This window comes from Lemur catta, chromosome 22 (genome assembly GCF_020740605.2).
Source record: "Lemur catta isolate mLemCat1 chromosome 22, mLemCat1.pri, whole genome shotgun sequence".
NCBI lineage: Eukaryota > Metazoa > Chordata > Mammalia > Primates > Lemuridae > Lemur > Lemur catta.
This window is the reverse complement of record NC_059149.1, coordinates 5,581,081-5,603,532: the sequence shown is the minus strand read 5'-3', so window position 1 is coordinate 5,603,532 and position 22,452 is coordinate 5,581,081. Positions and strand designations below refer to the sequence as shown.

General features: G+C 41.0%; 1 protein-coding gene across 2 annotated transcripts in view; it reads right to left on the bottom strand.

Annotated features, from left to right (window-relative positions):
- KAT6A (lysine acetyltransferase 6A) overlaps positions 1-19,584 on the bottom strand; it is a 112,578-nt gene extending 92,994 nt beyond the window's left edge. Inside the window, exons 1-2 of one of the 2 annotated variants that reach the window (XM_045535732.1) lie at positions 19,459-19,584; positions 16,016-16,940 (exon numbers count right to left, since the gene is read on the bottom strand). In XM_045535732.1, the coding sequence (XP_045391688.1) occupies positions 16,016-16,615 (600 nt within the window). In that variant the 5' untranslated portion in view covers positions 16,616-16,940; positions 19,459-19,584. Of the gene's footprint in view, positions 1-16,015; positions 16,941-17,240; positions 17,324-19,458 lie in introns of those variants that run through there. The other variant, XM_045535733.1, reaches the window with a different exon arrangement.
- Positions 19,585-22,452: the final 2,868 nt, after the last annotated feature.

Here is a 22,452-nt window from a genome sequence, read left to right as displayed (position 1 = left end):
GAATCTGTAAATTATTATGTTCCTTTGGGGGTGTCACGTTTCCTTGCTTTTTCATGTTTCCTGTGTCCTTACACTGATATCTGCACATCTGGTTTAATGTCATTTCTTCCAATTTTATGGATTGGCTTTTATAGGAAAAGACTTTTTCCTATAGTGTTGGTTGGAAAGGGTGCTTTGGCTTTGATTCTGGGTGGGCATAGTAGTGCAGTCTCCACATGATTTCTTCAGCTGTACTCAGCGTCAGTGGCATCTGTGAGTTTCTCAGTGGCTTAGGCTGTGGTTGTTAGTGGAGGCTGTGGTGAAGTTTTGCTGTAGACAGGGACACCAGGCAGGCCAGTCCTAGATACCAGTGGTGGCAGCAGTGGGCTGGGCATGCTGGTCCTTGGGTCCCTTCACAGTGTATGTGGGCACTGGTGGTAGCAGGTCTGGGCAGGCTGATCCTTGGGTCTCTATGTGGCTTGCTCAGGTACTAACAGTGGCAGCAGTAGGCCAGGTGCTGGCAGTGGTAGCTAGCATTAGGCCAGGCAGGCAGGCAGATCCTTGGGCTCCTGAGCAGCATGGATAGTGTTGGCAATGGCAGTAGCAGTGACAGGCAATCCTCAGACCCCTAGGTGGCACACGTAGGTGCCAGCAGTGGTTGTGACACACTGGGCAGTCCCCAGGCCTACAGGTGGTGCATGTGAGTAGGTGCTAGCGGGGGGTGGAGGAAGGCTGGGTGTGCTTGTCCTCAGGCCCCTGGAAAGCATGAGTGCACACAAGCAGGGGCCAATGGGCAGACTGATCTCCAGGCCTCTGAATAGCACGCTTGGGCACTAGCAGCCGTGCCAGTGAGCAGGGTGGACCTGTCCTCAGCCTCCCTGATGGTGTACACAGATACCAGTGGCAGCAGGCAGAGTGGGTTGATCTCCTGGCCCCTAGATTACACATGTAGGTACTGGTAGCAGCAGCAGGTAGATGGGACTGTCGTTAGGCCCTCCAGTGGAGCACATGAACCAGCTGTGGAAGAGTGGGACAGGTTGATCCCCCAACCCCAGAAAGCACTCTCCAGCAGCAGTGGTGGGTGATGTAAACCTGTCTTCAGGCCCCAGACATTATCCAGGCAGGCCAGCCTCCAGGCCCCCCAAAGACACATGCAGGTACACGGTGGTCCTGCTGCAGATGAGGTGGGTGTTGGGGTTGCTGTCAGTCACATGCTTTGTCTCCCTTTGTATTGAGTACAGCCTAGCCTCCCCAGTGTGCTGTATCACCCATTACCCAGGGTGTAGGGTACTGCACGGGCTAGAGTACTAGGAACCCAGCTGCCCCACTGGGTCCAGCTGGGGTTGCAATACTGCAGCCTTCTGGGCTGACGTTGGGGGGATATCGGGATGTGGAGATATAAAGGCTGTGAGGGCCCAGGGCAGGATGCAGTCTAGTGAGGGCTGGGTTCTCAAGAGAGCGCAATGCTGCAGCTGCTTGGGTCTCAGAGGTGTGCAGGTCTCAGTGCAAATTCCCTCTCCATCATAATGCCATCACGTGGACCCCAGGCAACTTCATATTCTAATCTCAGGGCCCACAGGGGCCAAGGGGCTCTTCTGAGGCTAGGATTGCAGGAACCCATGGTAGGAATATACACTACTAGGGAATCTCTCTCTTACCTTTTTCCCACACTGAGGAGTTTCCCCTGGCTCTAAGCCAATTCCAGCTGGGCCAGCTGTTTCACTTCCCTTTCTGTTATTCCCTATCACTCCCTGCTGAATTCCAGTGTTCTGCTCTATTCAACATGATTATATACTTGCTGTTGTAGTCCTTCCTTGTGGAGGAGGAAAGTGCTAGGTTCCCCTAGTCAGCCATCTTGAAGCCCCTGTAATTTCACTTCTTTCCATTATAATCTCATGGGACCACCGTCGTGTATGTGGTCCAGTGTTGACTGAAATGTTATATGGCCCATACCATATATCATTAAATGGGGAGGAAAAAGAAAGGTACAGAACAATACATTAAGATATACTACCAACTGTGAAAAAAGGGGTGATGTATATATAAAATGATCATTTGTATATCCAATGAATCTCTCTGAAAGGTACAAAAGAAACTTATAAAACTAACTGGCTGTCTCCCAGGAGGGGAATCAGGTAGCTAGGGAATAGGAGTTAGAAGAATACTCTTTCACAGAATACTCTTTTATGCTTTTTGAATTTTGCATAACGATAAATATATTATCTATTGGGAAAACAATTTTTTTAACTTGTAATACTCCTCTCTGGGTAATAAAGAATAAGTAATATCTTGAAATAAGTAGCAAATGGTACTTTTTACCTGAGGAATCAAACATTTCTAGAAAACATCTGAAAATCTGTTACCTCCTTTTAATCCACAGAGGCTATAAATTTTGAGAGGATAAATGGTTCCGCTTCTAAGCTTAATAAGAGAGCTAAATAATATTTTTTAAAAAACCCACCTAATTTCTATTATTCCCCTTTCCAATTCAAACATGATAGTTTCAATTCTAAAAACACTTTATGAGTAGCTTACAAAATACCAGGAGCTGAATCCAAAGATTAATAATACATATGATTTGATAAATGGTTTAACAGATGTATGAAACAAATGCTAAAGAAGTACTCACTTTTTTTTTAGTGCTTGTATTTTCACAAACTATAGTCTTTCATAAGAGGCAGCTTGATATGGCTGAAGGAGTATCGGACTTGAAGAGACCTGGGCTCTAGTTCCTTTGGTCCCTTAACTAACCACATAATTCTGCATAAGTAAAACTTGGTCATAGCACCTGAATTGCCTACTTTACTACAAAAGTGTCACATCAAAAGAAAATATATGCGAAAACAAAATTCTTTAATATCTGAAATACTTCAGAAACATGATATTACTACCCATATATAGTTTTGAGGGAAACGATTTTATTTCCCTCTTTCCATCTCCCCTAGGTTTGCCCTGCCTAGCTGAAGTTGAGAAACAAAACTTTGAATTTTTATTAGTCTTCTTTCAAAGTTAATAAGTGATGAAGCCAACCTGCTTATAAAGCATACAAAGTGAGTAAAAATTAAGTGTTTACTGAAAATTACATATATAAGTTCCAAACAGACAAAAGCAGGTATTCATCAGCAAACTAAAAGTTTGGACTTGCATAGCACATTACCTTGTTACTCTTACAATGGAGGGTTAATGAGAGCAACAGGAAATGCAGGATGGCAGCAACAAGTGCAAAAAGAGCCAATACAGAGTGGGGCTACAAAAGTGACAACAGTGGTGGTTGGCGTGGGGGCCACCTGTCACCCTTCTAAAAGATATGCTCTCTCAAAGGTCCAAGTTTAAAGTTGCTTGTTTAAAATCTTGGCCCATTCTCGTGCAATGAGAGGAATTTGTTTGCCTTTGTCACCACTGATGTGTTCCTCACCCTGTAGAATAACGGTCAGATAAACAGATCCTTTTTTCTGCTTTAAAAGGCAATAAATAAGTAAATAACTATATCCTGTTGGCTTGGAGGTTACCCTGTCTACCACACCTTAACCATCCACTCAAAGAAATCATGATATCAAATATAAAAGCTGCTTAAAAACTACAGAAGCAAAGAAAATGCAGTGTGTGCTGGGGAAGATGGTAGCTTCAAAACTGAGATCTAAAAGTTAAACATGTGATTTTTTAAAATTCATATCCAATTAAACACTTATGTGCCTACAATGTTTTGCTTCTAGGCCTTTGTACATGCTGTTCCCTCTGCAGGAACCATTCTCCTTCCCACCCCACCCAATTGCTTCCCCACTTCACTAACCTCACACATGTGACTTCCTCTGAAAAGACGTCCCTTGACTTCACCCTCTCCCACCCCTCCCCTTGTTTTCACAGCACTCTGTTTCGCCCCATCAGAACACTTATCACTGTGTGTGAATTGCAGAGACTGTATCTCCTTCACCTAGGACCTAATCACTGTGCTGGCACCTGGAAGATGTTCAATAAATACATGAAAAGCAACCAGACACTGTGCCAGATAGATGGGGATATAAAGATGAAAAACAAGGACCTAAGTTCACTAACGAGAGGCAGGCTGAAACACTACAATGTAAAATGGGCTATGATGGAGGTGTATACAGCTATGTACAGGATGGAGATGAAGAAAGTTCTCCAAGTCAGCCCGGGAACCGGGTGATAAAGAGGGAAGAAAGAAAGAAGATACACCTAAACCAAATTTGCGAGGTTAAATAAGAGCTAGTTGATGAACAGAAAAGGGATAATCATTCCAGACAGATGAAAAATATAGGAGCAAGAGTAAACAAGGTAGATCTAAGGACCTGTACGAAGTCTGATGTAAGTGCAGTTCTCAAACTTTAGCATGCATCAGAATCACCTGGAAGACTTCCTAACCTATAGGATGTAGAGCCCCAACCCCAGTTTCTGATTCAATAAGCCTGTACTATGGCTCAAGACTTTGCATTTCAAACAAGTTTTCAGAGGAGACTACTGCTGGTGCCAGTCCAAGGACCATGCTCTGAGAACCACTAGTACAGTGGAACACAGAGGGCATATGAAAAAGTAGTAGACAAGTTTGGAACAAAGCAGGGCAAGGGGCTATAAATCACATATACTATACCACAGAATTTGGCACTGAAGGATTTTAAGCAGAGGAATAAGCTCAATTTTAGAAAGATGGTAATCATAGCTAACATTTATTGAGCACTTATGGGCTAAACACTATTCTAAGGACTTTATATATTCTGTACTAATACAGTAACTACTTGCCATATGTAGCTATTTCAATTAAATTATAATTAAAAATAAAATTAAGAATTTGGCTCTTTAGTCAATTAGCCACATTTCAAGGGCTCAACAGCTACGTGTGGCTATGGCTACTGGAGAACAGTACAGAAACAGAACATTTCTATCATTACACAAAGCTCTATTAGCCCTGATAATATTAACTCATTAAATTCTCACAACTCCATTACGAGATAAGCACTGTATTAGCCCCATTTTGTAGACAGAACTGTGGCAAAGAATGATTAAGCAAATTACTCAAGGTCATAAAACAAGTAAGTAGTGCCAGTGTGGAAGGCAAACCCAGATGGTCTCGTCCTTGAGCCTGTGTTCTTAATCACTTCTTAATAAGATCTTTCTTGGCAATAACGTGGACTAGAGGAAGAAGACACAGGAGAAGGGAAAACCAAGAAGGAAGTTACTAAGATAATCAGTAGAGAAATGACGAGGATCTCCTCTGAAGGAGGAGCACTGGGAGGCAGAAATTAATTAAAAGATGTTTAAAAAGTATAAGAGAGATGATGGGGAAGGGACTGAACTGAATCCAAAAGATGTACAAGGGAGGTGTGGAAGATGACGCCAAAGTTTCTGTTTTAAGCATAAGAGTCAATGGCAATGCCTTTTACCACAGTAAAGAAATGAGAAGAGCAAGTTGAGGGGAAGGTGATAAATTCCATCTGGGTCATCATGAATTTGAAGTGACTGACATAAAACACTACACTGTGGGATATACAAGTCCAGAGATCAGAAAAGAGGTCTTGAATTAGATATGAAATTACAGTCATGGGTATAGAAGAGAGAGGTCTAAAGATAACTCAGGAAGGCTGAAACAATAAGAAATGAATGACAAACAGAACCTTAGGGAATACCAACATCTAAGATACAGGCAAAAGATAAAATGCCAGTCAACTGAAAAGGAATTACCAGAAAGATGGGAGGAGAGGGGAGACACCTAAGGATCATCCCAGAGGTCAAGGGAGGAAAGAATGGTCAACAAATGCTAAATGCTGCTGAGAAGTCAGGTAAAACTGTCTACAAGAACAGTTTCGAATAGTAACTCTAGGGCCAAAACCCAGACTGCAGCAAATCTGGAATGAATACAATCTTTCTTCAAGAAGTTTTAAAATGACGGGAAGGAGACAGAGTATATACATGCAGAGAAGGAGAGGTTTTTCGTTTGTTTTTTACACAGATGGGAGAGACTTCTGCAAGCTAAGGGTTAAGATGTGAGAGAGAAAGATGGCAGAGTAGAAAAACTGGGGAACATTATTGATGGAACAAGGCCCCTGAGGCAGGAGAGAATAGGATCCTGCACATAAATGGAGAGATTAGCCTTTGACACTTCTTTCACCGTCCTCCGAGAAAGTAGCAAAGGGGGTAAAAATAAGCACAGATGTATTTAGGTTGCTATGAGAGGGGTATAAACTGAATGAGCTCATTTGAATGGATAGATTCTATTCTCCGTGAAGTAGCATATGGAAGTATCTACTGAAAATGAGAAAGAAAATGGGTTGGAGGAATTACTGAATTGCTGCAGAGAGAACAGACTACACAGACATACATCCTCAAGCAGAGGACACTGAGATTAGAGGCCACAGATTTGTAAGTGGCACCCCACCTCATGGTTGCATGATTTTCTCCAAAATGAAAACAGTCCCACGTAGGAACAGGGAGGGAAAATGGTTGGCTTAAATTCAAGCTAAGGTTTGCCAATGTGACTTAGGAGCACAGCATGTAACTGACAATGAGTCAAAAGACCAAGCGATGAGAACAACATTAGAATGACAGGAGGGGCATCCGCTGGAATCCTGTAGGTAACTCTCTGCAAACCAAATACCTTGAGACCCTGATGAGATCAAAGAGCAGGTGCAGTAACAGTAAGGAGAGGAAACAGAAGAAGATTAGGGCAGTTATGGCCAGGGAATAAGATAAAACAATTTAGGTATCCAGAAGTACACTGTCCTGGGTCCAAGGAGTGCTCGTTGAGAGTGAGTGTGAAGTTATTTCATCTATTTTATCTGAAAGTCAATTATTAGGTAAAAAGTACCTGCTTCTTCTGTCTCCTGACTCCCTCAGCCAGTTCCCACTACAGGGATTGTTTCTAAGCATCAGAGCAATAGTTCTCAACCCCAGCTGCAGATTAGATGCACATTAAAAAACAACAACAAACAAACAAACAAACAAACAAACAAAAAACCCTGAAACCTGGGCCCCACTGCTAGTCTAATTGGTTTGGTGTTTTTTTGTTTTGTTTTTTTTAAGTCTTCTCAGATAATTCTATAGTGGATTTAGTGTCAAGAACAGAGCCGTGGATTTATTTTACAGAATTACAGAAAAGCTGACTGGCATGAAAAGAAATAAGGCAGGAAAATGGTGAAAGAGGATCTAAACACTAAGTCAGATATTTAAAGATGCCCTGAATAGAAAAATTGGGAAACCAGTGAAGTATAACATCACACTCAACAACTAAAAATAATAGTAATGTTTTTAACAGTTCTGTTACAGGTTCTAGAAAACTCAGGAGGAGTTAGATACTTTACTATAGCCAACGACTAAGAAAAAGGAACCTAGACTCTACTAAGCTGAAAGAATTGAAAACCACTTAACAGCAGCTCTCTAGGTCAACTACAGTTCACAATTCCCTGGAGGAGAAAGTGGCCTATAGCACAAGTCTGAGAATACCCCTACATACAGAGAATCACCCACTCTGTACAAAAGGTAAATGGCAAATAAACCATCTATCTTCTTTAATGCTTTTAAAAATAAAATTTTTTAAAATAAATATTTTAAAAATAAGAAAATAACTGAAAAAAATCTCGCAGCTAAAATTTTTTTGACAGTTTATACCAGTAATCTTCAAATGGCCCAATTATTTTATAAGCAACTGTCCCCAATCTTAACCTTTACTTGCCACTAACTTAACATACTTGCTAAGTTTTACGACAAAGTAGAAGTAATGCAGAGATGAGCTGTTAGTCATAAAAACCAATAAAGACAAAAATGATTTATTGTCTGCAGCCTTTCCTATAGTTTGTTTACTGATAGTATTACAAACTTCTCAAGTGCCTCCCAGATATTTTGTATATATAACTAGTGCTCAACTGCATCTCAGTCCATCCAGTACCTTTGATAAATATTACTTCATTAATTAACAGAAACCTCAGTCTCAAGAACTTTTAATTCTAAGCAATTATCCAAGTCACTCCAAGGTCATCTGTGTTGCAGATCTATTGAAATCAGACTTAATCTTTAAGTAGATAATTTTTTTCAAACTCAAGTACTTTTTCTCCCAGCACTAAGGTAGCTCAACATTATTCTTCTAATATTTAGCTAAAAACATAAGAAAACTTTCTAATTACTCCAATTTGGGCCATCAGAAAGCAGTCTTTTCCCAAAAAGTTCCCTCAACCCTCTAACAAGAGTGTACAGGTATTTTCAAGCACTGAAACAAGCAGATTTATATACCTGTGGTTTACAAAATCACCAAGATTTTTCTAGACCACAGTTTATTCTATACTTTCCATTAAGGAAGAGAGTTCTACCTACATTATTTTATATTCATTGCTCTGTAATAGTAATAAAGCAGTACTATAGCATAATGAAAAAAAGCACAGAACAGACAAAGGCCTGACCAATTCTCCCAAGACGTTTTTAACTTGTGTGGCACTGGACAAGACACTTCAATCTCTTTGGCTGTCAGTTTCCCTATTTGTGAAATAAGATTAGAATCACTATGATCCAAGATTACTACTGCCTCAAAATTCTACAAAATGCAGAAGATTCAACTGTTTTTTTATACATTGTAAGCATAATTTAATAACAAAATACACGTCAATCAACACTACAGCCAGACATTTTTTCCTATTAGTCTTTTTTTAATTGCTGGCAGTTAGAAACTATTTTAACTTAGAATGATATTTTGCAAAGCTAAATGCTATACTACTGAAATTTCTATGTTTCATTTCAACCCTTAACAAACTAGTGCCACACTACAAACTGTTTCTTCACCTGTTCCCTAATGAAGTTGAAAGTAATTCTCTGGCCTTGAATTTAGAGTTATGTACAGAGCTGATGAAAGCCATCTGTTGGGAACTATGACTTTCCTGTCAAAGGAAAAAACCAGAAGGAACAGCCTTCATTTTCCTGGGAACCAGCTGCAGTTGAATGAGGCCTAATCCTGCTCCAGCTGGGACAAGCAGAAGGGTGAAGTTACTACCGGTCTAATTCATCTGCAGATCCTTTGTGAAATGACTCCACCCCTGAGTAGCCAATTGGTAAACAACCTTACTAGAACGAAGCTCTTAATAATTCCTATAAGTAACATGTATTTGTTTCTCTACAAAAAGTTTAAATTGGAGCATGAAAAGTATTTATTATTGTAATTTTAAGAAAGACTCTCCTGGAAAAAAAAAACATATTCTTAATTCTACTTTAACCAGCAAACTTGGTGCCTGGGTTCAGTTCTCTTACATAGCTAAGAATCAAATCAGTGTAAAATATATATTTTCTCCAAAATTTTAAATGGAAAAAGAAAAAGCAAATCTAAACGATGTCAAGGAGATTCATACACCTCAAGAGGCCTAGAATGATACGATTTTTTTTCCAGATTTGTCAAACAGTTCCTATGTATTTGCTTTCATAGTATTAAAAGTATGCATAATGTAAAAGAATTACTGGCCCATATGTCCAGGATGAACTAAATAAAAAACAGGCAGCAAGGATAAAAAAAAAAAAATGTAATGTATTTCACATTTCTTTACACTCATTTTCCATTTTTTAATATGAAACCATAAAAACTTATATTATTAAACATTATTAAATACCTATTATATAAGTATTATATTATACTTATAAAACTTAACCATGTAGAACTCTTTTGAGACTTGAATAATAAAGAACATGTTAAACCACTTAGAACAGTGCCCAACACATCATTAGCTCTCAACAAATGTTAGCTATTAATAGGTTTCTATAAGCAACTGTTTACGCTCCCTTAGCCTATTGACAGAAAACAAAGAAAAAAGGGGCCAAGATGGTGAGATCCTCTAAACCGCTACTCCCAAAGCAATCTGTGGTATCTGATGTCTTCATTAATTTCTTCCCTTTATTTCATCAATTAGAAGGTAGGCCAAGAAAGAATAAAGTGCTAGTAAACTGTAAGTATAAGAAAAATGTCTAGGTTGTGTAAGTATATGGAAAAAGTGGTTGGATACAGAAGTTTTGATTAATAATGGCTAACCCAAGCTTTAGTAACTCAAGTTCCCTTTCAGGGTATGTCATGGGCTAAAAATTACCACTCAGAGGCTAACTAGAAGACCAAAAACTATCTGAAAAGTTAATTGTATTTAAACAAATACTGTATTGAAAACATATCTCTACCTGAGTTATTTTTAAATTTCTGGGTTTTTTAAAAAATATGAACAAGTCTGCTGAGACAGAGTCAATTCCTAACCACATGTACAATTAATCCACCTCAATGACTTGTTAATAACAAATTTTTACTTCTTGGGCCCAGCACATACAGAGTCACAAAAAAAAGGTATAAATAATGATGTAAAAAAAATGTATTGTAGGCTGGGCGAGGTGGCTCACACCTGTAATCCTAGCACTCTGGCAGGCCGAGGCGGGCGGATTGTTTGAGCTCAGGAGTTCGAGACCAGCCTGAGCAAGAGCAAGACCCCCATCTCTACTAAAAATAGAAAGAAATTATATGGACAGCTAAAAATATATATATATAGAAAAATTAGCCAGGCATGGTGGCACATGCCTGTAGTCCCAGCTACTCGGGAGGCTGAGGCAGAAAGATTGCTTGTGCCCAGGAGTTTGAGGTTGCTGTGAGCTAGGCTGATGCTATGGCACTCTAGCCTGGGCAACAGAGTGAGACTCTGTCTCAAAAAAAATAAAAAATAAAAATAAAATAAAATAAAAAATGTGTTGTATAAAAAAATTATTAAATGTATTGCATAAAAGTTATTGAGATTATGATATTATCAAATTTCACACTTGATAATATTACAAAATCTGTATTATCCATGTCACTACATCCTCAACTTTTTATCTTTTTTGCTTTCAGGGTGTTTTTGTTTTTTTTCAAAGTGACAATCATTCTGACAAGCAGACCACATGTTCCTGAATTTAATAGCATGGACAACTACTACTCATTGCCTTTTTAATAAAGTATCACAGCAACTGGATGTCTGAAGTTGCAATTACCAAGCTTACATTTACAATCAATTTTCTTACAGAATACCACTGTTCTAACATATAAAATGTGAAGCAATTTTACCATAAAGACCATTTCCAGGCCGGGTGCAGTGGCTTGAGCCTGTAATCCTAGCACTCTTGGAGGCCAAGGTGGGAGGATGGCTTGAGGCCAGGAGTTTGAGACCAGCCTAAGCAAGAGACCCTGTCTCTACAAAAAATAGAAAAATTACCCAGGTGTGGTGACACACACCTGTAGTCCCAGTTACTTAGGAGGCTGAACCAAGAGGATAGCTTGAGCCCAGGAGTTTGAAGTTGCAGTGAGCTAAAATGATGATGATCCTACGGAACTCTGTCTAGCCTGGGTGACAGAGGGAGACTCTGCCTCAAAAAACAAAAACAGAAACAGAAATAACCCATTTCCAAATAGCTAAATCAAAACTTTACCACTCTGAACTTTCAGTAACTTGAAAACATATTTCCATTCTAATCAGTACCTATACATCAAAAATCTAAGTTCCTATCAAAGTCCCATTTATTCTATGAATTTAAAGTATCGATTCCAGTAAAACCAAATAATTTGGACTCTACTAAGTTTACTGTATTGAGATATAACTTATAGTAGAAGAAAAGAGATTTATCACTCCATCTTTCTGCTCCAAGTTACCAGCTAGGTAATAAGCTGAACAATAACATTAGTTGACAATAGCTTCTCTTCCCTTTCCAATTGAATGCTTCCGGAAATTATAATTCTGTTCAAAATACTACTCCACGGAATGGCAAAATTTCAATGATTTGGCTGCTTACTATTAAAGAGCATACTTTTCTGGACTAGTAATATAGAACACAAACTATATATATTCAAGTAAATTTCTGTATGTAAAATGAAACCAGAAGTTTGAAATCAAGGTGAAAATTATTCCTGAAAAGAACGTGTCTTTCCAAGACTCAGTATATAAAGATAGTATTTTAAATGGACCATCTCAAATAAACAAGCCTCACCTAAGAAACATATTTCTCAAAGATTTATGATGCTTAACTGTTATGAAAAAATACAATGTAACAAAAAGTTATATCTCCTAAACTAAAAAAGGGTTCCAAAAATATTTATATCTCTATTCTGTCTGCCTTAATACCCCACAGGACCTAAATCCTAAATACACTTGTTCACAGTACAAACTCAAATGTTTGCTGAATAAGTAATGAATAAGAGAAATAAATGAACAAATTACCTTACAGAAATATCTGTATTTCAAAAAGAAAGAAATTTACAAGGAGGAAGTTGCTATTTAAACCAGTTACACACAATCCTCCTCACCTATAATCCTACATTCAAGGAAAGCAATATTTTGCCCCCAATTAAAGCCCTCTGTTAACAGCTATGCAACTGATCCCTAACCTGCAATCAGAAAACTTCAGTGACAACTGAAAATTAGTAAGCACAGAAATGATTTTTAAGAAAAAAAGATAAAGCAAAATGTCATATAGATGAAACTTTGTTTTTGTAATGGAACTCAGGTATACCAAACTAGATCATTCATAAGATCTTTGGTTCCTAAAACATTCTTATCAGTGGTCCAAAGTCAGTTTTGAAATTTGTTCCATGGAAGGAAAAAAAAGAGACACAAACAGTGAAAGGGTGTGGGGGAAACGCAACCTTTTACAATTAGGGAATGTGGTATGAAGTAACACCAAGGACAATGACAACTTTGTACTTGAGTGCAGTGATAGCCATTATACATGGCAACTCCCAAGAGGGGTAAGTATAGCTGTTAGGAAGTCTCTGGAGCCAGACTGCGCAAATTCAAATCCCAGCTCTGTCACCTAATATTTGTGTAACTTGGGCAAGTTACTAAATCTTTTATGCATTGGTTTCTTCATCTGTACCTACTTCATTGCTGGTACTGTTATGTTAGTCACGTGAGGATTAAATGAGTTAATACATGTATAGCATTAAAGTAATGCCTGGCGCATACTAAACATTTATTTAAGTTAAATAAATAAACTCTACCACACACTACCACACCTAAAAGCTAGTTTAGAAATTTCCCTTTTAACATGGATAAAACTTTTAAATCACAGTAACCCACAGATTCTCCTCACTACTCATCCATGTGAAAATAACACACTGAAGTTAAAGTGACTTCACAAAAACTCCTCTTAAAAATATTTCTACACAGTTGAATTCCCCAAAAAAGAACAAAAAACACTCAGCTGAAAATTTAACATACAGTTCCATAGTTCCTTCCAAGGTTAATATCATAAAAATAAATAAAAAGTTATAATTGATAGAGGAAAAAGAGGAACTTGCTCAGGTCACTCCATATAGTCCTCAAATTTCTTCTCTTACCCCACAGTTGACCAGGTCAATAGATACACCTGTATTACCATTCCAGAGAAGATAAATCCATTTCAGATCCAAGCAGAGTGCCTGGCCCACAGCAGATGTTCAATAACTATGTGCTGATTTAATTAATGCCTAAAGTAGATCACTTCTGGCCTACACCTTCCTTTCTCCATCACTGTCAAACTCTGGATAATTCTTTTTTTTTTTTTGGAGAAAATCTAGGTTCATAACAGCAAGCCATTAATTCTGCATAGGAACTGATTGGGTAGTTTGTAAAAGAGGAATGAAAGTAGTTAAAATGCAATAAAAGGTGTAGACATATAATCTGATAAGACGGGGGAATAATTTCTTATCCTAGAGTTCACTGTACTATGATTCCGAATGTGAGCTTTTCATATCTTTGGGGAAAGTCACTTAGGAAATTCACTACCGAAAATAAGACTGCACTTAAAAATATAGAACAGATCTCATCAACTCTAATTTCATAGATATTATCATGAAATTGGTTTCCAATGAGATCAGTACACACAGAAGTCTGTTCAAAGAAACTTGATTTTCCCACATGTATACTCCAAACTTAGTGACTTCAGTTAACAACACTATATATTAAAGCTATGTAACCAACCAGGTATTTCTAACCAAAGCAAACCGGCAGATCTCTACAGAATAAAACGTTTCTTAACGTAAAGGTGCCATGAAATGGCCTCAGCAAAGGTCCTCAGTTCAGCTACAAAATAAAGATTGTTGGATTAGATGGTTCTCAAAGTCCCTTTCAAAAGTAAATTCTAGGACTTGGATTTGTCCTGCACTGTACCACACTGAATACCTTTTAAAAATACAGACAACTGACATTTTATGTATGGTTAATACATTTAAATATTAAAATATCTAATTTAAGCAAGGCAAATTATTACAAAAGCAAACACCCAGGTGTTCTAACAAGAACTTAATACCCAATTCACAGGTATGGCTCTGAACTGATCTAACTATAAATCATTTCCTGTTTCCATGCAGTCAACCTGTTAGATCATTTTATAATAATTGTAGAAACCTAATCATATTTTAACTTCAGCCACATGTGATCAACTCTTACAGGTAAGAGTTCTTATAGCACTGAATTACAGAATAAAGCATTTTAGTTACTTGTCCACCTTGAATTTTTAAATACTCTTAAATGCTTAAATGATATAGAACTATTTTATGAGTGGGATTCTCTATCAATTAATGACGCTGTAGGAATCATTTTAAGGGTAATAACAGTACAACAATGTTTCTATTTTAAAGTTCACAGGGAAAGCTGTACCCTAAAATAGTTCTCTAAAAATTTCATCAAAGAAAAATACTGCTGGTTTTCAATTGTTAAAGAAAAACGTACAGATAGTTCATTCAGTGGGCTGTTAATAACTACAATAAATTTAGATCAAATCTCAAAGTTTTATAATGCATTCAGTGTTAACATTACAATCCTCTCATCCTAGAAGTAGCCTCTATGATTTTAAGCAAAATGAAGATTACTTTGCTAACCAATATATACTAAGGTGTGAAGCTACTTAAAGCACTACCACTCTCCAAAGAACTACAATTCAAGGCACTTGAAATAAATGTACAGCTAAGATATTGGGTCAATGTAAAAAACAGCTACTAACAAAATTCTCCTCATCCCCAAATATCTAAGTGCTATAATTTACTGTTAAGAAGACATACTTTCAACTACATAAAATAACGGCATAAAACACACAACACAGTAAGGCATATACTCATGCAACAAAACTCCCAACTCTCCAGAACTTTTCTAATACAGGATGCTGCATTCCTGTCCCATGTAACTACAGCTGTCACAAAAAAATAATTTAGGACTTCATCAAATGCAAAGCCATAATACATGATAGAAAGCTATAACACAAACAGCAGAAAGAAGAATGGCTGTGTTTGCTTAGCTACTACTATGGGTCATAAGAATCTGTCTCATTCCCATCTAATGATAACCTGCAACAACATGGAAAAAAGAAAAAAAGACAGGTTCTTAGAGTCATCTGCTTGTTTCGAATTCAAGTCTCCAGCATCTGGCTGCTCATCAACTTCCAGCAGTAAAGTATCATAAGAACCTTTACTTTAAAAAGTTTTAAAGTTGTAGGCGGGGCACTGTGGCTCGCACCTATAATCCCAGTACTTTGGGAGGCAGAGGCAGGAGGATCACTTGAGGCCAGGAGTTTGAGACCAGCCTGGGCAACACAGTGAGACCCTGTGTCTACAAAAAATTTAAAAACTGGCCAGGTGTGGGGCATGCACCTGTAGTCCCAGCTACTAGGGAGGCTGAGGCAGGAGGACTGCTTGAGCCCAGGAGTTTGAGGATGCAGTAAGCTATGATCATGGCACTGCACTCCAGCCTGGGTGACAGAGTGAAAACCTGTCTCTAGAAAGAAAAAAAAGTTGTATGTCACTTTTAAATTCTAATCTTAATATTTTCTTTTAGGTAGATCAACATTCTACACTTTTAATCTTAGGCTTCAAATATTTCACAGTATCAGAACAATCAGCATCTCTCAAGTTCTGACTGAGATAGCCCGAAATCACCAGTAATAAACCAGAGATGGTTACTCCACAAAAGCCCCCAAACACAAAACTTGAATGCAACTTCTATGTAACTTTCTAGACAGGTGAATTTGTAGCATCCTGTATCATCAGCTTGATGAACACTGTTGCATATACAATTCTTACCTTATCCTTTTCATGTGGAAGAAGTGACACTGGAGGTAAACAGGAAAGAGACTCACAACTCTCTCTCCCATCCACACTGGTTGCTTTAGTGTTGAGCCGATAAAGAGGTCCATCTTTGAGGAGTCTGCCATGGCCAATGGCACGTTTGATAGCCAATCGTAATTGCTGGTGAAAGCCAGAGGCAGCATTGCCTCCAAATAATGCAGACACATCCTTCTGACCTTTCAAAAAACGTTCAATACTTTTCAAAGTTGAGCCACCGGACTCTGCCAAGCCATCAATTGCCCGTTTGATCAGTTTATTCCAATCCACACTTTGTTTGTTATCCAATTTTCCATGGTTTCGAGGTTTAGGAAGTGCTATTCGCCCAGGATTATCAGGATCTTTATAGGAATTGAGTCCTTTATTTGAAACTTTTAAAATTGTTCCATCTTTAACGCTCAACTCCAATTGTTCTAAAACAGTTTTACGATCTAAGCCATGGGAGGAAGACACTGCATTGCATATCCTTTCTTCTGAAGGACGCTGTTTCTGCTTCTTTACTTTTTTAATGGCCTCCAAAATCCACTCAGTATACAGCGGGTTAGCGAGTTTTACCATGGTGAAGGATTCTGTATATCCATAGAGTCGTTATCCTTTATCCTGATGCTGAGTAAGTTTTACACCATGGAAAACAAGATTCTCGGAGGCTGGGAACCAGTTAACCATAGCATACAAGTTTTCTGGCCTGAGTCCTTCCTCCTTTCACAAAACAGAATTCCTCCCTGCTTTTACTTTAGAAACCAAAATAACCTGTTATTTGAAATGTTTTCAAACTTCCCAATAAATTTCTCAGTAGCACCACACATGGGTCTCTTCATAAAGTTGTAAGAACTCAAGAATATCTCATTCCCAGCTTCCGAGCAGAAAAATGTGCTTCTTATGCCTGAAAAACAATTAAAACAAGGTTAGTTCTCTATCAAAGCCCATTTTGAAAACAAGTATTCTAGTCTTTTAAAGCAACCAAGTAGCAAGTGTTTATTAGGCACCCGTAAGAGTTTTAACACATTTCTATTAACATTCCAAAACAATCATGTGTATAAACCATTGGGATAAAAAAGAAAAGAAAAAAAAGATGGGTGATTAGTATACAATAAAGAAACAAGATGAGATGTGCTATGAATGACCTAAACTACAACTAACTAGAGGGGTGCTGGCTATTCTGTACTCCATAATCTCTGCTCACCAGTCTATGAATTTCAACTCTTCCTTGACATCTTTCCCCAAGAAACTATTCAGCACTTCAACAAGTATCTGGATTAGTAGAAAGAATCCTGCAATGAAAGTAAGAGTGAATCTTCTATCTTTCCAGACATTCAGAGTAGATAAAAACAGTCAATAAGATAGGTAGAAAATGACTGAGAAAACGTTAACTATTTCACATATTAAAAGAAACAACAAATACAATTTACACAGATCCAATTTATAATTTAAGTATAATATTACTTTAAGTTTTCAAAACAGAAAACAAAACATTGGAAATAGCCTAATGTGAAAGTGCTTAAAGAATTTTAAAATAATCCAATTTCAAGAATTACATGCTGATGGCTTCTCCTAACCCAAACTAAGATATTAATATCCACATACTAGAGAGAGTAACAACTGTCAAATTGTGTGTAAGCAATCTACAGGTAGAGAAACTAGAAATGAGAAAGGCCCAGAATCACTAGGATCAAATGCACATACCACATATAAAATGCACAGTAATGTATTCGCTATTTGTGAGTCTAAAGAGAAGTCGATCTAATAAAGATATTAATTCAAGATTGCTATCCTGAAATGAACATTAATAAAACACAAACAGAAATATATTGCGTCTCTAGATCAAAGTTAATATTCTTTCATAGAGAAGAATCTGGCAGATACAAATTTTTTAAAATTACTAAAATAGTGAATTTTGAATCTAGATAATTCCTTTGCCTCCAAACATAAGTTTAACTGAAATATTTTTTTAGAACTTCTGCTCTTATGCTGGGGATCATTTACATTACAATATAAACAATGCTAGAAAAATGGCTCCCACAGCAACTAATCTTAGCAGTGACATTAAAATCAAAAGAAAAACTAATAGATATTAAGAAAGAGATATTACTATTAACTCTGATGGGAAAGAAAAGGGGGAAGCAAACACTCAAACCTGAGCCAAGATTTATTTTAAAATGAGCTGACTAAAGAGAAGCACCCAGAGAGAGCTATGCTTCATTTTGGTGAGGGTCTCCAGGGAACAGAAATCAGAGCATTATTACCCCAAGAAAGTTCATTATATAGACAATAAAGGCTAGACTAAACGAGAAGCTACTGCCTAAGCTTAAAAAGCTGGGAACGTCCGGACTAATTAAGCGCGAAGGTAAGAGAAGGAGTGACAGTTACTCATTGTCTTTCTGGCCAGATTTTGCCCAGTCTGCAGGTCTTCGGAAAGCGAAGCGCCCGCAGACCGAGCCTCAACTCTCGGAAAGTACACCGGCGGCTAGAGAGCGCGCGACTCCATCCCGACAGTCCTTCCCCGGCTCCATTCCCCACCCCCAAACGCATCTTCGCGCCCTCTTTTTAAAGAGCGAGAAACTTTAAAAACTTGAATCGGCACAACCCTGCAGTTTGCCAACGGGGAGCTTCGCCGTTTGCATTAGGTGGAAACGGAACCGACGAATAAGTTAACAATGAAATCACGTGAAGGAGTTCTGAGCGGCGCAGCCCCGGACCCAGCTCCCGCGAACGCCGAGCCCGGCGGCCGGGGCGCGGGGGGCGCGGGGCGCGCCGGCGGCCGCGAGCCTGACAGGTCCGGCAGTTCCCGCCCGAACCGCGGATGTTGACAGGCGGCCCGCCGCCTGCCCGCCCGCGCCGGGACTGACAGCCCGACAGACACAACACCACACGTGCTGCCTCCTCCGCACCACAACACCCGCCAGCCTGTCACCCCCACTCGCCGCCTCAGCACGGCGCGGACGCCCGCGCCCCCGGCCCGGGCCGGAGAGCGGGCGCCCCGAGCGCGGGAGAAGTCCCCGGCCCGGGCGGCGAGCGGCCGGGCGCAGGTGGGGCTGGGCGGTGGGCGCGCCCCGGGGGAGAGCGGGCTCGCGGGCACAGCCCAGCCAGAGGCTCCGCGGCCTGGGCCGCCCGCCGGCTCCCCCGGGCTGGGCCGGCCGCCGGGGGGCGGGAGCGCCGGGCCGCGAGCGCGGGGCCGGGCGGCGGCGCGCGGCCACGGGCGGGGAGCGGCGCCGGCCGGGCGCGAGGGGGCGGCCACGGCGCCCCAGCCCGAGGCCTGGCGCAGAGCAGCGGGAGGCGGCGCAGGCCGCGACGGGGCCTGCAGCGGCCCGCCGACCCCGCGAGGCGGCCGAGCGGGCCCCGGAGCGGCGCAGCCTCGGGCTGGGCGGCCGGGGGCGGCCGGCGGTGGCCCTTCGGCTACTTACCGGGAAGAAAGAGAGCCGGGATCCCGGGGCGCCGGGCCGGACCGCGGAGATGCCCCAAACTGACACGGCCGCCATCTTGGAGACAGTGAGCTCCGGCCGGGGGGAGGGGCGGCGAGGCGGCGGAACAGCCGCGGGGGGAGGGGAAGCGTCGCGAGGGAACTGCCGCCTGGGGAGGGAGCGGGAACAGCCCGGGCGGGAGGCGAGGGGGAGGAGGAGGAAGGGGAGCAAGGGAGGGGGGCGGTCGAGGAGCGGGAAGAGCTGGGCCGAGAGCCGGGAAAGGCCGGAGGGCGGGGCGGGGCAGGAGGGAAGAGCCGGCCGCCGGGTCACGTGGGCCGGTACAAAAGGCCAAAGCCAAAGGGGGAGGGGGACTTGGTGGGGCCGGAGGCCGGCGACGGGGCTCCCGCTGTCCTTTCTCGCGCGCTGGGGTCGGGCAACTACCGGGGAGCGCGTGGGGCGGTGTGCCCCCACTCCACAGCTGGGGAAACTGAGGGCGGGCGCGGGGGTGGGGTGGCTTCAGCATGGCACGCAAGTCCGGCGCCAGGCGGTGGGCTCCCAGGGGCGTCTGCGTCTGCCGTGGGCAAATCCCCTCCCCGCGAATCTGCCGTGGCCCTCCCTGCGCCCGCGGGCCTGGGGGCGGCGAGGACGCCGCTGCCCTCCCCGCTCCCCGCGGCTCCCGACGGCCTCTCCCCGCGGGAGGAGCAGGTGCGAGGCGGGGAGAGGATGCGAACTTAGACGCCCTTCTGAGGCGCGCCCACCACGGGGACCGCGGCCCTCCCTCCCACAGGGCCGGCAGAGCTGCGCGACACCCGCGCTGGCCCTGTCCGCGGGGAGCAGCCCGCAGCCCTGTGGCTCGCGCGGGCCGCGCGTTCGGAGCCTAGACGGTCTCGGCCCGAAGCCGGTCTCTCGCCACGCCCCGGGCGGAGTCGCGCCAGTGTTTACGGCCGACGGCGGACGGGCACTTTTCCACGGCCTGCCTGTCCTCTGCCGCTGCACATGTGTTTCTTTGTCTTGTCTTTCATCCACTTGAAACTCTTCGGTGCAAGGCTTCAGTCATACTTTTGTTTTTTCCTGCATTCACTGGAAAGGCAGTAATTGACAGTAAAAAGACATGCTAAGTGCTTAATAAATTGTGGAGGTGTATCCCTACTACCTGTCCTTTATCTGCCTTGTGCCTAAAAACTGTCCTCCACAAAACCTCCCCACCCTCTCATTCACTGCCTTATCTTCCATATTTACTTCCTTTTCTGAACTTCTGTAGTAGTGATCATTTGCTGTATTCATTTTGCACTTAATGTGTGGGCTTTATATAATTTTATTAATATATTTCCACATAAATGCTCTTCTGTGATGCCTCTTTGCATCTCCAGTGGCCGCATGGTGTGCTGGTACTGTAGTAGGGTCTCTAAAAAAATGCTAGTGCATGAACATTTTTTATGCCCCTAAGAGAGACTGAGCCACGTCATGCCCTGTCTTGTTACAGCTCTGCCCATCCTTTCCTACCTCCGTATTTCTTCTGTATTCTAATCCCTGGCATTATCATTCTGTACCACAGACTGTCTAGACCATTCAATAATAACAACATAAAACTTTTATTTTCAGATGATGGTCCAGCCAACTCAATATCCTGACACTGGCATTGATAACATAAATGTGGTATGGTGAGGTTATTGAATAACCCTTTATTACCACTTTCCAAGCTTCATCTCCAAATTAGTAGAGAAAATTTGGGGATACAAGATAATCTGCTAGAAAGGATGTCTTCCATTCTAGGTGAATCAGACAAATGCATTCTCAGGTAAAATGGGTCCTTTTTGTAATGAAAACACATCCAGAAAAAATAAAAAGGGCAAATTCTCTTTTAGGAGAATAGGCAAGGTTTTTATTTCCCAAAGAGGACAAAGTCATACTAATAAAAAGAAAATGAATTCTTCATGTGAGACTAGAGTGTGTGGTCTTCAGAAGAAAAATAATGCAGACCTGAGTTGTGTTTGCTTTTGGGTAATTTGGAGGAAAACTAGCCACAGACGTCCCTGTGAAAAGACCAAACTGGGGATAAAGCATACAGAAGCAAGAATTTAAAACGATTTACAACAACAAAGCACAGTTGAGCTTTTCAAACAGCTTCCAGAAAGTCTCTGCTTTACATTTGCATAACTAAATGGCACATTCAGGAGGTCTTCTTAAAATAAAAATTTTGCCACAAAAATTAAAGTCCTCATCATTTCCAAGTTAAAAAACAATCTTCTCTGTGAAAGGACAGTTCTTAGCTCAATCTTTACTCAGAATTCAGCTCTGCTGGGCTGGCAGCTAAAGGTTACTTCTCTCTTTCTTATTTTGCTTTAGGATTCCCCCTGCCTTTTCAGTTATACTTGGTAACTATGTTTTATAAAGAGTCCAGGTCAGCCTAAAATTGGAAGATTACTCTGTTCTGGTTTCAACAAGAAAAGTTTTTTTGTCCATTTACATTTAATATAATTACTGGTATATTTGGATTTATGCCTACCATCTTACTATTTATTTTCCTGTGGCTCCCTTATTCTTATCTCTTGTTTTCTTCTTCTTTCTTTTGAATTAAAATATTTTAATTATACCATTAACCCCCTCTGTTAAATTATTAATTATACATTCTCTTGCTAGTTTTAGAGATTATAAAATTCCATTTTGAATTATTACCCTCTAATAAATTATCAGTAGTAGCATAAGTAGTACATTACTTACACTGCTTCCTCAGGAATGCTATGCCATTAGAACACTGCACTTTGCCTCCACTTGCCCCTCCCCTTTTTGTTTTTATTATTGTCATGGATTTTAATTGTAGATATATTTTAAGCCATACAAGATTTTATAATTATTGTTCTGTACAATCAATATTCATTTACCTACATATTTATCCTTTATATTGCTCTTCATTCCATTATGCATTTCTGTGCCCCTGTCTGAATTTTTTTTCCTCCATTTGAATAATTCCTCTGCTTTGAACAGATCTGCTGGTGA